We start from the raw sequence: 15,000 nt of genomic DNA on the forward strand, positions 1-15,000 counted from the left end.
GGAGAAGTTTGCTCTTTTCCACACAGTGAGTATGTTACTCTGACTGAGAGTCTACCATGTAAACATTCATTCATTCATTTTCTTGTCGGCTTTATCCCTTTATTATTCCGGGGTCGCCACAGCGGAATGAACCGCCAACTTATCCAGCAAGTTTTTTACGCAGCGGATGCCCTTCCAGCCGCAACCCATCTCTGGGAAACATCCACACACACATTCACACACTACGGACAATTTAGCCTACCCAATTCACCTGTACCACATGTCTTTGGACTGTGGGGGAAACCGGAGCACCCGGAGGAAACCCACACGAAGGCAGGGAGAACATGCAAACTCCACACAGAAACACCAACTGAGCCGAGGTTCGAACCAGCAACCCAGCGACCTTCTTGCTATGAGGCGACAGCACTACCTACTGCGCCACTGCCTCACCTACCATGTAAACGGCGATTTCTAATTAATTTAATCCGATTTTAAAGGTGCAGTAGGTGATCTTTCACAATGCTAACAGCTTAGCATAAATCTCTGAATCACAGTCCCTCCCCTGCCGTCTAGAGTCATGCCTCCTTTAACACGAGCACAGCAAAAGAACCCTCTCTCATGTGTTAAAAGCGACTAGTGCTTGTCCGGCGACGTGCAAGCCAAACTGACATGCGATTTCAGAGCAAATATTTAGAGTTGCATGGTAAACAATATAGGGAGAGACTAGGCGGGATAGCGGTATTTACTTGTGTTTTGTTGTTAAACTAATTAAAATCTACACTATAGATGCTGTGAAAGGTCCCTATGAAACTGAAAATAGTCTTATCAATCTTTCTTCGAAAAGATTTTAGTGGCTGAACAACACTTCTGTGAAGATATAACCCATTTGTAACAACAAAATCCAACGTTACATCAGCTTTGCGTGAAGCTAAAACAGTTTTAAAACAGAACATTACACAAATGCTGAATATAAGCTGGAGCGGTCGGGTTTAGGCTAAGACCTGGTGGGAGCGGGATTCAAAATTTAGTCCCGCTCAAATCTCTACTTCAGTGAATTCCTCCTAATCTTGGTAGTTTCTAATGGTTAGGAATAAATGGTTTCTGTTTGGTTACTATGGCTAAAACAATAGAGTTTGGACTGCTTGAATGACATCCGTGTTAACTGTTTTAAAAAATGATGGGGAAAATGTATCAACCCAATGAGAAAGGGTTTAAACATTTGCAAGACCTGTCTTCTGCTCTGCTGGGATAATGATAATGAAAATGAAGTGGAACCTAGTTTCTTTAACCAGGTCAAAGCAAACAAGAAAAACTGTAAGATGTGGAGTATGCCCATTTTAGTCACATTATTGAAGTGCAGTACAGACATGTAAACAACCCAATTGCAATCCGCAATCAAACTATTATCGTTGTGTAGGATTTTTGCCGCATTATGCGACAGGATAGTCTATACACACTATGGTTGGGTGATGTCAACCAATTTGACACATTGGAAAAAATGAAAACCATTGAAAGCCATTTGACTATCTTGTTCATAAACATCTTGATCTTGATGATAGTGACATGATATCATTGACATCAGTACTTGCTTTTGAGGAATGAACTATCCATTTTGAGCAAGTGACACGCTTCTGCAGGTTATCAACTAGGTTTTGCAGTTTGTACCAATTGTTTTGAGAAATGCATCAAATCATACTCGTCAACCCTCCCGTTTTTCCTGGGATTCTCCCGTATTTTACTGTTCTATCCCGATATAATCCGGTACAGGTATTTTCCCGTATTTCTCCCGTATTTTCAGTGTTTCTCTGAAGGGTGGCAAATAAACAATAAAGAGCCGAGCCTCCCTATACACAACCCATACCACCGAACCACCAGGGGACACCCCTTACTCTTAAATGCGAGTCTGTTCTGTGGTTTTGTTTTGTTTAGGCACGAAAACACTTTGAAATAAACATAAAAACGGCACGATTCCTTTCCTTTTCATTACAGGTGCCGTCGCCTCTTCATATGCAATGTTCAAAACAGTCATATAGAGGTGCGTGACTGTCAGCTGACGCGCTCCATAGTGATAAACAGAGGCTGTTTCCCAAACAGATTCTGTACTCGTGATTTGAAGCGGAGCAAAAGTTTGGGTTCTGGGTGCATGTTTAAACAGATATGCACATAGTTAATAATAATAATATCTAAAGATGTCTATCTTGGTGTTTTTTTTTTTCAACCACAAGTAATTTCGTACTAAATAAGCATAGACAGGTAGGAAAGCAGTTGAAGGCTTTCATTATAACGTTAGATGTGTGCATTTTTTAAAAGACACCTCTGTTATTTAATGTAATCAAATGAAAAAAATCTAAATAAATCATTCATTTGTTCTCTAAACAGAATATGTAAGTTCCCCTTCGGTTGGGGAACTTCAGTGCCATGAATGGGAGGATTCGGATCAGAAGCCGCTTATCTGGAGAGTATTGAACGGGCCAATGAATGAATTAATTGGCAGCGTAAGCTTGCGCAGGTGTGCGACATCTGCAATCATCTCAGCATATAAGCACACCTGAAGCCAGCAGACGCCATCCTTTTCGCTTCAGATCCTTTCTGAGTGAGTCGATGAGGGTTCCTCTTGCTGATCAGCACTTCAGAGCGAACGAGTGTGTCTCCCGGTCCAGAGTGGGTCTTCGCGGTGGCAGACGGTCGAGCTGGGTTACTCCCTTGCCTGCGGTTCTTTGGGTCCGGTCCTCCAGAGCGGTGCGTATAGTTGCAACTTTCCTAAAAGAGCAACACAGTCGTGCAGCACGTCCTTTTCAGGATGGCGCTCCGACTGTGCGTTTCTGGATGCGGGGGTTTCCTGTCTCCGGATGATGGACACGATCACTGCATTGCATGTTTGGGGGTCCAGCATGTTAATGCGGTGCTCGCGGGCGGTTCATGTCGTCATTGCGATGCCATGACCGTTGCACAGCTAAGATCGCGGCTAACTTTCGCAAGAGAGCGAGCCACCCCAGTTGCCTCCTGTTCTAAAAAAGCAGCGGGCGCTCGGGCAGATCTGAGGGTTTCAGCGGGAGCTAATCCGCCGCCCACGGGCTCGCGGACCTCTCGCTCCTCACGGCGCTCCATCCAAGCTTCGGGTGGTGAGAGTGATCCGTCTAACCAGATGGTAGCTCTCACACTCGCTGACACCGGAGATCAGATGTCCTCCGCGGCATCGGAGGGTGGGCTTTCACTGTCCGACGAAGATCCGGACCCGCTCGCCCCCTCCGGGCAGGTGAGCGCTGTCAAATCGGATCCTGAAGCGGACATGTTAGCCGTGCTTTCCCGGGCTGCTTCGGCCGTGGGGTTGGAGATGGTTTATCCCCCAGCTCCGCGGCCGGACCGACTAGATGGGTGCTACGTAGAGGACCAGAAGGCGAAGCCTTCGAAGCCTCTCGTCCCCTTCTTCCCGGAAGTGCACAGTAGGCTCACGCAGTCCTGGAGGGCACCTTTCTCTGCCCGTGCTGCGAGTGCCTCCGCCCTCACCGCCCTTGACGGCGGAGCTGCCAGGGGGTATGAGGCGATCCCGTCAGTGGAGCGCGCTATCGCGGTCAATCTTTGTCCGCGCGGCGCCTCTACGTGGCGGGCTTTGCCCCGCCTCCCGTCCAAAGCCTGTAGGTTGTCTGCCTCCCTCGGAGCCAGAGCTTATAAGGCTGCGGGCCAGGCTGCTTCTGCTTTGCACGCGATGGCCACCTACCAGCGCTACCAAGCGCAGGCGCTGGCCGAGCTGCACGAGGGCGGGTCCAACCCAAGCTTATTACATGAGCTGCGCACCGCGACCGACTATGCTCTTCGGACTACTAAGTCCGCCGCGTGTGCGCTGGGGAGGACGATGTCCACACTTGTGGTTCAGGAACGCCACCTCTGGCTAAACCTGGCCGATATGCGCGACGTTGACAAAGTTCGCTTTCTTGACTCGCCCATATCCCAGGCTGGCCTGTTCGGCGACACCGTCGGTGAATTCACCCAGGAATTCAAGGCGGTGAAAGAGCAGTCGGATGCGATGGGCAATGTCATCTATCGGCGTGGCCGTAAGCCCGCTCCGCCCGCCGAGCCATCCACCTCCGCTGTTCCTCGCCGAGGGCGCCCGTCAACGAGTGCTGCCCCGCCCCCGCCTGCGCCTCCGGCCAAGCGGGCGCGGCGTTCACCTCGAAAGCAGGCAGCCCCTCCTGCCCAAGGCGCCGTTAAGTCCGGTAAACGGACCGCGAAGCGTCCCTGAGACAGGCCATCCGGAGAAGAGGAAACTTGCTCTTTCCCCGCTGGAGGGCGGGGCCCCGATAACAACGGTACTTTTCAGTGCCACCAAAACATCAGTAAAAGAGCACTTTTTCCCTTCCCCGGATGTGACTGCACGAGTTCTGCCAGTCCGGGACGCGCTGCCTTCCGGCTCGCAGACTCTACGTGCTTCGCCAGTGGCTCACGAGCGCTGGGGGGACGGTCTCCCTTCCCTCAGCCCTCCAGCCCCCTCTCCGGAGTCAGGGTGCGGAGCCAGAGCGAATCGCTCTCCTCCAGCTTTTCCGCGGGACCCTCGTGCTTCCCGGATCAGCACACCCACTCCGCGCTGCCCCACCGCTGGTACGTCAGCGATTGTAGCGATGACTCCATTAGCGAGGGCTCTGCCTGCCTGGTTAGCGCGGGCCAGCCCCTCGCGGTGGCTCATACGCACAATCAGACTCGGTTACGCGATTCAGTTCGCGAAACGGCCCCCCAAGTTTACGGGCGTGTATTTCTCCAGGGTCAACCCCCTGTCCGCCCCTGTCTTGCGAGAGGAGATTGCTGCCCTCCTGGCGAAGGGTGCAATCGAGCCGGTTCCTCCAGCCGAGATGGAGAGTGGGTTTTACAGCCCATACTTCATCGTACCCAAAAAGAGCGGTGGGTCACGGCCAATCCTAGATCTGCGCGTTTTGAACCGCTGTCTGCACAAGCTGCCGTTCAGAATGCTCACGCAGAGGCGCATTCTCCAATGCGTTCGTCCTCGGGATTGGTTTGCAGCCATAGACCTGAAGGACGCGTATTTCCATGTCTCCATTCTTCCACGCCACCGCCAATTTCTGCGGTTTGCGTTCGAGGGTCGAGCGTGGCAGTACAAGGTCCTCCCCTTCGGGCTCTCTCTGTCTCCGCGGGTCTTCACCAAACTCGCGGAGGGTGCCCTAGCGCCCCTTCGGCTCGCGGGCATTCGCATACTCAATTATCTCGACGACTGGCTGATTTTAGCCCACTCGCGGGAGCAATTGATTATGCACAGGGACGAGGTGCTTCGGCATCTCCGCCTACTGGGGCTTCAGGTCAACCGAGAAAAGAGCAAACTCGCCCCCGTGCAGAGGATTTCTTTTCTCGGGATGGAGCTGGACTCGATCACCATGGTAGCGCACCTCTCCGAGGAACGCGCTCGCCTGTTGCTGAACTGTCTGAGGGAGCTCGACAGCAAACTAGTGGTCCCACTGAAGTTCTTTCAGAGGCTCCTGGGGCATATGGCATCCGCAGCCGCCGTCACGCCGCTCGGGTTGCTCCATATGAGACCACTTCAGCACTGGCTTCACGATCGGGTCCCCAGACGCGCATGGCACGCGGGCACACACCGGGTCTCGGTTACTGCGCTGTGTCGCCGCACCCTCAGCCCTTGGAACGACCCCTCGTTCCTACAGGCCGGTGTGCCTCTAGGACAGGCGTCCAGCCATGTTGTTGTTTCAACAGACGCTTCCAACACGGGTTGGGGGGCCGTGTGTCGCGGGCATGCGGCTGCGGGCCTCTGGAAGGGTGCCCAGCTGCATTGGCATATCAATCGCCTAGAGCTGTTGGCAGTGTTCCTCGCTCTCCACCGCTTTTTACCGGTGCTGGAGCGGCAACACGTGCTGGTCAGGACGGACAGTACGGCGGCGGCGGCGTATATCAACCGCATGGGGGGTATGCGCTCTCGCCGCATGTCTCAGCTCGCCCGCCGTCTGCTCCTCTGGAGTCACCCGCGGCTGAAATCGCTGCGCGCCATTCACGTCCCAGGCACGCTCAATCGTGCAGCCGATGCGCTCTCACGACAGCTGTTACGCCCTGGAGAATGGAGACTCCACCCCGAGTCTGTTCAGCTGATATGGGCGCGATTCGGGGAGGCCCAGATCGATCTGTTTGCTTCCCCCGAGAACGCTCACTGCCAGTTGTTTTTTTCCCTGACCGAGGGCTCTCTCGGCACGGATGCACTGGCCCACAGCTGGCCTCGGGGCATGCGCAAGTATGCGTTTCCCCCAGTGAGCCTGCTCGCGCAGTTTCTGTGCAAGGTCAGGGAGGACGAGGAACAGGTTCTGCTAGTTGCGCCCCTTTGGCCCAACCGGACCTGGATATCAGAGCTCTCACTCCTCGCGACGGCCCTCCCCTGGCGGATCCCTTTGAGAGAGGACCTACTCTCTCAGGGACAGGGCACCATCTGGCACCCTCGCCCCGATCTTTGGAACCTCCACGTGTGGTCCCTAGACGCGAGGAAGACTTAGGTAACCTACCGACTGCGGTGGTTAATACCATCACTCAGGCTAGAGCCCCCTCCACGAGGCGCGCCTACGCCCTGAAGTGGAGTCTATTCACTGAATGGTGCGTCTCTCGCAGAGAAGACCCCCGAAATTGCCAGATTAGTGTTGTGCTCTCTTTCCTTCAAGAGAAGTTGGACAGCAGGCTGTCGCCCTCCACTCTCAAGGTTTACGTGGCCGCCATCTCCGCTTATCATAGCGCGGTAGCTGGCGGCACCGTGGGAAAGCATAACCTGGTCATCCAGTTCCTTAGGGGTGCTAGGCGAATTAATCCATCTCGCCCCCCTCTCATGCCCTCTTGGGATCTCGCCCTCGTTCTCACGAGTCTGCGATCCGATCCCCTTGAGCCACTCGAATCAGTATCTCTAAGATTTCTGTCCCTGAAGACAGCTCTGCTGGTTGCGTTGGCCTCCATCAAGAGGGTCGGGGACCTGGAGGCATTTTCGGTCAGTGACTCGTGCCTGGAATTCGGGCCGGATTACTCTCACGTTATCCTGAGACCCCGCCCCGGTTATGTGCCCAAGGTTCCTACCACCCCCTTTAGAGATCAGGTAGTGAACCTGCAAGCGCTGCCCCCGGAGGAGGCAGACCCAGCCCTTTCTTTACTTTGTCCAGTTCGCGCTCTGCGCATTTATGTGGACCGTACTCAGAATTTTAGATCATCTGAGCAGCTCTTTGTCTGTTATGGCGGTCGGCAGCAGGGAAGTGCCGTATCGAAACAAAGATTATCCCACTGGATTGTGGATGCCATTTCACTCGCTTATTCGAGTCGAGGTCAGCCGTGTCCCCCGGGAGTACGTGCACACTCCACTCGGAGCGTTGCATCCTCTTGGGCGCATGCACGCGGCGCCTCTCTAACAGACATCTGTAGAGCTGCGGGCTGGGCGACACCCAACACATTTGCAAGGTTTTACAATCTGCGAGTGGAGCCGGTTTCCTCAAGGGTATTAGGTAACCCTTTGGTGATTGAGGAGACAACTCGGTAGGGTGTTGAAACACGCTTGCTGCGCCATTCTCCCTAACACGGAGGTACGTGCGCCTTTTTTATCTGTCAGTAAAGTTCCCCGTCAGGTGAGCCCTGCAGATTCCTCCGTGGCCCCCAGCACTGACTCAGCGGAGGAGTCACTTGCTGGCCCACTACGTTGTAGGTCTGCCCGCTGGTCAGCCCGCGTTTTGGGTATAGGTGCCTGCTATGCGTGATCCCCACTAGGCGATCCCATATGCTTATTCCGCCACGGTTAAGTCCCCCCCCTGGGCGGACCCGTGTCTTCCCTCTCCGCTAACCACTCTTTGCTATGCGTACTCCCCCTTTTTAGGGCTAGTCCATAGGTAAATTCTGCCATCTATCCCCCCCTTGGGTAACGGATGGCCTCCGCAGCGTCCTCCCTATCGGGATTGCACGCTTCCCAACGTACTGTCGTATTTCCTAGAATTATCTAGATGCTCACGACTTCCCAAAAAATATATCTAAATCCGTAAAACTTCTGTTGAAGTAGGATAAATTAGGGCCAGGGACACGTTGGAGGACCGCGCCCCCCATGATGTGGGTGCGTCACGCTTGCTTGACTATCTCCTCATCGGGGGTGTTGGTAAGGTGCAGTCATTATGGCGCTTTCCATATTCTCCCATTCATGGCACTGAAGTTCCCCAACCGAAGGGGAACGTTCGAGGTTACAGAAGTAACCCTTCGTTCCCCGAGGAGGGGAACGGAAGTGCCATATTCCGTCGCCATAATGACTGTCCCTTAGCTGTTTGAAAGTCTCTTCAGCTTAAAAGGATGGCGTCTGCTGGCTTCAGGTGTGCTTATATGCTGAGATGATTGCAGATGTCGCACACCTGCGCAAGCTTACGCTGCCAATTAATTCATTCATTGGCCCGTTCAATACTCTCCAGATAAGCGGCTTCTGATCCGAATCCTCCCATTCATGGCACTTCCGTTCCCCTCCTCGGGAAACGAAGGGTTACTTCTGTAACCTCGAACGTTATACAGTGAAGAAACGGCTAATGAGATTTGATTCCATTTCATTATAATAGCTATTAATTTCAATAAGCTGAACTGTTTGCTAATGTATTTGCTGCTAATGTATAATACTTATTTTTTCTTTTGTAAATAATAATAAAGCATATTACTGACCATTTAACTGTTTATTTCCAACGAAACAGCTCCAAATAAGCATATTTAGTAATTTGGGAATTTTTTTTTGAAGGGGGTCGGGGGATTTCCTTATTATGGTGGGCATGTCCCTTATTTTCACATCCCAATGTTGACAGGTTTGCATTAACTGTTGTGCAAATGTAAATAGTGTTTTGAGAAATGCACCAACGCGTCTGAGAAAAATTGTATTCATGCATTCCTGCGACTCATATGTTTCTGTATTTACTGATTATGTTGTGCACCTGTCTAGTTTTTTTTTGTTCTACCAGTTTTTTACTGCCTTTAATTTGTTTTTGCTTGGAGAAAAAGTGTATATTTTGCACATCAGTTTAACTGTGGTTTGTTCTTGCAGGTTGAAGCATTTGATCGAGTCAGCAGCTCCTCTACACACGCAGAAATTGTCGCCAAAGCCAAGTACGAGTTTCTCTTCGGAAAGGCAGAAGACTCAAGCTCATCAGATAGCGGTAATTTTAATGTTTTTTTTCATACTTTAATCCTAAACTATATACAATGGCCAATAAAATGACAAATTTCTCAGATAATCTTGTTTTTAAATGAATACTTATATGGGATTCTAGGGATGCCACGGTTCTCAATATAATAATAATAATAAAAAAAAAAATAAAAAAATAATAATAATAATAATAAATTTTATGTGTAAATGGCGCATTTCTAGACCTTTCCTTTCTTAAACCGTACGCTAGGACCTCCACGGTTCAATACGCACTTGTGAATTGTGAATTTCTCGGTTTTGAGTTTAATTAATTTATGTGCGTTTTATATCTCCCCGACTTGACTGTGTGTGCCTCTAAATCCATGAGCTGAGATGAGGAAACTCCTTGCCGCGAGTAAATATCCAATCACTATGCTCTAAAGATAGGGGGCGCTTGACCATCATTTCAGACTTTAACATTGCGAGCGGCGGTGAAGTGAGGCTGAGGCAACAGTACAAGGAAGCGCCGGCAAAGTGAGGCAACAGTACAAGAAAGCGTCAGCGTCTTTCTAATGTCGTGTGAGGACATTTTGTTTTTGCCGGTAAGTATAATGCCAATAAAAGAAAAAACGGTGAACAAAACATAACTGTGTGCAAGTTTTGTTTTACACGTATAACCATGACTGCACATCTGCAGCGCCATCACCCAGCAATATCACTGTCTGGAGGCAGAATAGCAGAGAAGGTAATAAAGTCCTCCAAATAGCAACAATCCCTCGCTGAATCTACCCAACTAGTTCCGAAAGACGCATAAATAAAACAAAGGCAGTGCGGGTGTTTATTGCTAAAGATTTGCAGCCGTTTCGGTGATGTGGGCTTTTGTCATTTTAAAAAAACACTCGATCCGCGTTTCAGACTACAGTCTCGCATTTTTTCAGCACCGAGATAATTAGGATGGTTTATTTGTTTACTTCAGTACAAATGTGTTTATTTGAAATGGCCAATTTATCTTTATTAACTTCACATGTATGTTTATTTTCAAAATGTAGGATTTTATGTGTTCCCCAGTTTGTACATGGGCTATCAGCTGCTGTGAGATTTCAGTGTTCATTTTTTATACATTACACTAGGAACTAGTGTACTTTTCTTGGCTTTTAAGTAAAACAAAATGAGTATTGCAATAAATCGTTTTTATTTTTTTCTCCTTAACTTCTTACTGTTCCTATTGCCTATTGGATAAAAAAAAACACGCATGTCAAGCCATGAGAACAGAACCGAAAACCGTGTTAAAAAACCGAGGTATGCATTGAACCGTGAGCTAACTGTATTGTTGCATCCCTATGGGATTCTGTATGGAATTAAATATTTGTGCAAATCTGAAAGAAATTGATTAATCGATGCCTTGTAATTCTTTCTGGATGATTCTGAATCAGTTCTCAAAAGTTCAGAATCAACTCTTTATTAAAATTTTATTGCGAAGGTGTATGCCTGGCAAGTGTGAACTAGAAACAGAAAAAAAAGTCCTGACAGACATGTATGCATATGCTGCTGAATATACTTAGTTTGGACAGAGATGGACAAAAATAAGATTGTAAAGCCGTGATGTGGTGCAGGGTGGCATTTATTGTCCGTTGTGCGATTGGCTTCAGGATGGTCCATATCCACTGTGTGGTACAATACTGTACGGTACGGGTCGGTATGGGTCACCTTTATCCAGTGGCGTAGCGGACGGACCCGCAGGGCACACACCGCGAGGGGGCCCCACGTGATTAGGGGCCCCACGTCATTGCGATTTTCAATAATTGAAAATCCGGCAACCGCAATAATCAAACTCTTAGGAAATACCGCGTCATAGCTCATACCATAAAGTTGACTTGATTTCAACTCTTCTCGACGCCCACACAGGAGAAGACGCGCCGCGCTGTTTCTCGCCGCCGGTTCTCATTAAAAATGAATGACTTCTGGCTACTTTGACGCTCTCGCCGCTTTCGGTTTGTGATCGCTCCTCAGTTTGTGAAGGCTTCCCCGCGTCATCCTTCCACCCCGCCCTTTTCTCCCTCCTCAGTTTGTGATCGCTCCTCATTTTGTAATCGCTCCTCAGTTTGTGAAGGCTTCCCCGCGTTGTCGCTCCACCCCGCCTCCCTTCCCCGCTCCTCAATTTGTAATCGCTTCCCCGCGTTGTCCCCCAACCCCCCTCAACTGGGGGCCCTATCAGTGATCCCTGCAGGGGGGCCTCCGCATTTTGCGCTATGCCACTCCCTTTATCAGCCTTGTGTTTCCGCTGCCAAAAGGGTACCAATGGTCCACCAGCACATGTAACCTCTTGTTAGAAAGGATTTCTGTTATTCCAAGTTCATAATAGTCCAAAAGGTGAGGATAATAGTTAAACATGGCAGTTTGTTCATGGATTAGGTTGCTGAAAGAATCATTTGCTCTGTAGTTTTTTACGGCATCTCTTTTGCCTTTTCATGCTTCACTCTCGCGTTTATTCGTTTCTAAATGAATCGGATGTCAGAAGCACTTTAATAATCATGTGCACGTTATTATTATCAGCTTAAGAAGTTCATTATTACAAATAAAGACGCCTACGTGAGCTCTCTCGAGAAAGTGAAATCGGTTGCGCTTTTAGATGGCCTCGTAAAACAACAACAAAGCTTTGTGGCTGGTTAGGTAGACGACATCAAGGTTTGTTACTTTGAGCTCAGGTTGGCCATAGCTCTTTATTATATGTGTATATAGTGTTACAATGTAATGTCACTGTGTATTTAAAAATGGCGCTTCCTTCGTTTTCATTCTACTGGCTTGTGCTCGAGCTAGTGATGCATATCTGTATATAAATAGCGTTCAGCTAGGCGTATCGCTCTGCCTTTTGGTACCCTTTTGTCGTGTTGGGTATCCTTTGCAAATGGGTACCCAAAAAGTGATACAATGCGGTTCGGTACCTTTTGACAGTGGAAACGGCCATAAAGCGTACTGGACCGTACTGTGCCACTCGGCCAAAAGGGGTCACATTGCAGCACGACCAAAGAATGCTGACATAGTGTCATTAATGTGATGCACTGATTACAGTGGAATCATATGTCACCATTGCTGCAAGATAAGTGGAAGCTTGCTGCTTGTGTTCTGCAAACACCATGCGACTGAAGGTGAACTAAATTACTGCACCGGTTTCCCCCTCACAGTCAAACGACATGCGCCATAGGTGAATTGGCTAAAACCAAAATTGGGCTTAGATTATGAGTGTGTGTATGTGAGTGTATGCGTGCTTCTTAGTACTGGGTTGCAGCTGGAACAATAGTATCTGGATGCAGCCTTTATGTTGCCAGCTGAGATTGCATCACTCAGCAATGCAATGTCAGACACAATGCACTCAATGGAGTGAGTGACGTCACTGTGATGGGTAGGGTTAGGGGTGGGGTTAGGTGAGTGAATTAAAAAGCATTGGATGCAGCACAGATAGCTCTGCAGCCAGACTCCTCTCGGCTGGAAGAGCATCTGCAGTGTAAACAAATGCTGGAATAGTTGGCGGTTCAATCCGCGGTGTTGACCCCTGATATATAAGGAACTAAGCAGAAGGAAATTAATGAATGAATGTTGCAAACTAATGAAACAAATTGTGTGGGATTTCTGAATTGAAAGAAATTACAATATAATAATTCCAAATATCCTTTTTTATATAAACATTTTTCTTTTAAGGACACCTTCTCTCTTTTTTAAATAAGAATTGTTTTTTCTTTTACATCTGGTGTTTACATTCAATGTTTTTTTTTTTTTTTTCCAAATAGGTTTTTATTAAACATTTTTAGTGCAAAAACATATCAGAAAATTACAGTGAGTATAAAGATAATATCTATTATACATGTAATTTGAATTCTGATTTGAATTCTGACCCCCACATGACATTTAAAAAAAGTAATAATAATAGTAGTAAATAAAATTAAATTGTAGTTAAATTGAAAACAATATTTTAAAAAATAATAATAATGACATAAAATACAAAATTATATTACAAATAGGCATTTTACATTTCAGTTCTATATATCTATATATATATATATATATATATATATATATATATATATATATATATATATATATATATATATTTATTTTCATATATGCAAGTGTATATCTATGTATGATAATATGTCACCCTCTATCTACGCAGAATTAATGATGATAGTTGACTTTGTTTGTTAAATTGTTTGGGTGTTGTTGGGATGTTTAAATGAGTCATGTGACCGTAGTTCTCAAAAGAGACTCTAGACGCGCCTGATCACTGTTACCCTGATGAAGGCAGATCCTTGCCGAAACGCATAGGTTTTTTAAGATTTAGCCATGTGAATAAAGGCTTTTTAATTTTCCACATTTTTCGAGTGCCTTGGACTGATTCCTGTTGTTGTTTTGATGAATCCTTGATGAAGCACCGACCAAATGTTTGAGTTACCCCTGAGCGCTTTTTGTTTGGTTTTTCTGGATTAATATTACATTTCTCTTTAACAGACAAGCTTTTAGTCTTAGAGACTTAGAGGTTCCTAGATAATCAAAGAAAGGGTCCCGGCTCTGATAAAAAAAGGAAAGGTTTGTTCTTCATGGCTGTGGAGAAAGCCTCAAGTGGGATTGTGTCGCAGATTGCGAGCAGCCATCGATTTAAACGGGGCAGTTCTTCATTAATCCACTTTACAAGGATACATTTCCAAGCAAAGTATACCAACATATGTAGAAGGTCATTCAATATTTTTTTTAAGATGACAATGCTTTCATACATAGATTCCAATCATAAACAAATGCATAAAAAACCCAAACTCTAATTAAAATATAAATGTAAAAGTGTTTATGCACAGAAGAAGAAATTGGAAAAAAATAGGTTAAGATTCGAATTGTGACTCCCATTATTGGAATTGTATTGTGAAGAGGAATGCTGCGTCCCAATTCGTGCTATCCATCCTAAATAGTATTTGAAAATAGAATTAGTACGTCCCAAAATTGTAGTATGTTAAAAAGAGTATGCTAAATGTTCCCGGATGGTTGACTATATCCGGTAAAAACTCGGAAGTGTAGAACCGTTTACACTCTAACAAGTAATAATTCCCACAATTCATTGCGCGTTAGATGTGAATTCGACTAGAACTACAAACGTGGGTAAAATGTGTAAATAAACTACAAACATTATAGACATGAGAGACCAACCCTCAAGTAAAGAAATTTGTATGACTGTTAATTAGTATCTAGCCCACTGGAACATGTTTAAATTGTGTTTCCCGTGTTATATTTCATCTGCAACAACAACAACAACAACGTGAACTTCTATAAAGTCGTGTTTGGACATTAACGTCTGAATGCATAATTATCCAAACACCTGAGGAGATTTCTCTGCATGAAGACTCATGAATGACAGATTATCCTGCTGCTGCTTCTTCAATAAGGTAGGAAATTAAATATGAGAGAAATGTGGATGATGTGTGGATGATTGACAGGGCTCTAAGGAATTTAGCAGCATCTGGTAATGAGGAAGTAGTATGTCCCAAAGATTGCATACTCTTCTGTTACACACTCAAACGTTTATATTTTTCCTTCACAAAAAAGTACATACCCATTTCAAGAAAGCAGAGACCTTGAAAGCAGAGTTACCTTAAAAGAATGAACTCTGGAGACTGCGAGAACAGAGAACAGTCTTGTGAGAAATGAGATTCTGCGTTATTCCTGATGATCACATGACCTTCATGTGTTTGAAACGGAAAATTCTTTAAACATTACAGCATTCATACAATGAGCCATTTTCAATATATACCAAAGGCTTACACATATATTTTGCACAATACAAACAAAATAGATTTTAACATTAATTTCAGCAAATAAACACCTTTATTGTGTTTATGCCTTTATAAAGATTTTTATGG

General features: G+C 46.7%; 1 protein-coding gene across 6 annotated transcripts in view; it reads left to right on the forward strand.

Moving 5' to 3' along the window:
* The window catches only part of psd3l (pleckstrin and Sec7 domain containing 3, like), a 243,279-nt gene that overhangs the window by 29,784 nt on the left and 198,495 nt on the right, over positions 1 to 15,000 (forward strand). For all 6 annotated transcript variants that reach the window (XR_012386108.1, XR_012386110.1, XM_068223894.2 and 3 more), the window contains exon 2: positions 9,020 to 9,131. Coding sequence is in view for 1 of the 6 variants with exons in the window: in XM_068223894.2 (XP_068079995.1) it covers positions 9,020 to 9,131 (112 nt within the window). In the remaining 5 variants the exon portion in view is untranslated. The remainder of the gene's footprint in view (positions 1 to 9,019; positions 9,132 to 15,000) is intronic.

The sequence above is a fragment of the Danio rerio genome, chromosome 10 (assembly GCF_049306965.1).
Source record: "Danio rerio strain Tuebingen ecotype United States chromosome 10, GRCz12tu, whole genome shotgun sequence".
In the NCBI taxonomy this organism is placed as follows: Eukaryota; Metazoa; Chordata; class Actinopteri; order Cypriniformes; family Danionidae; genus Danio; species Danio rerio.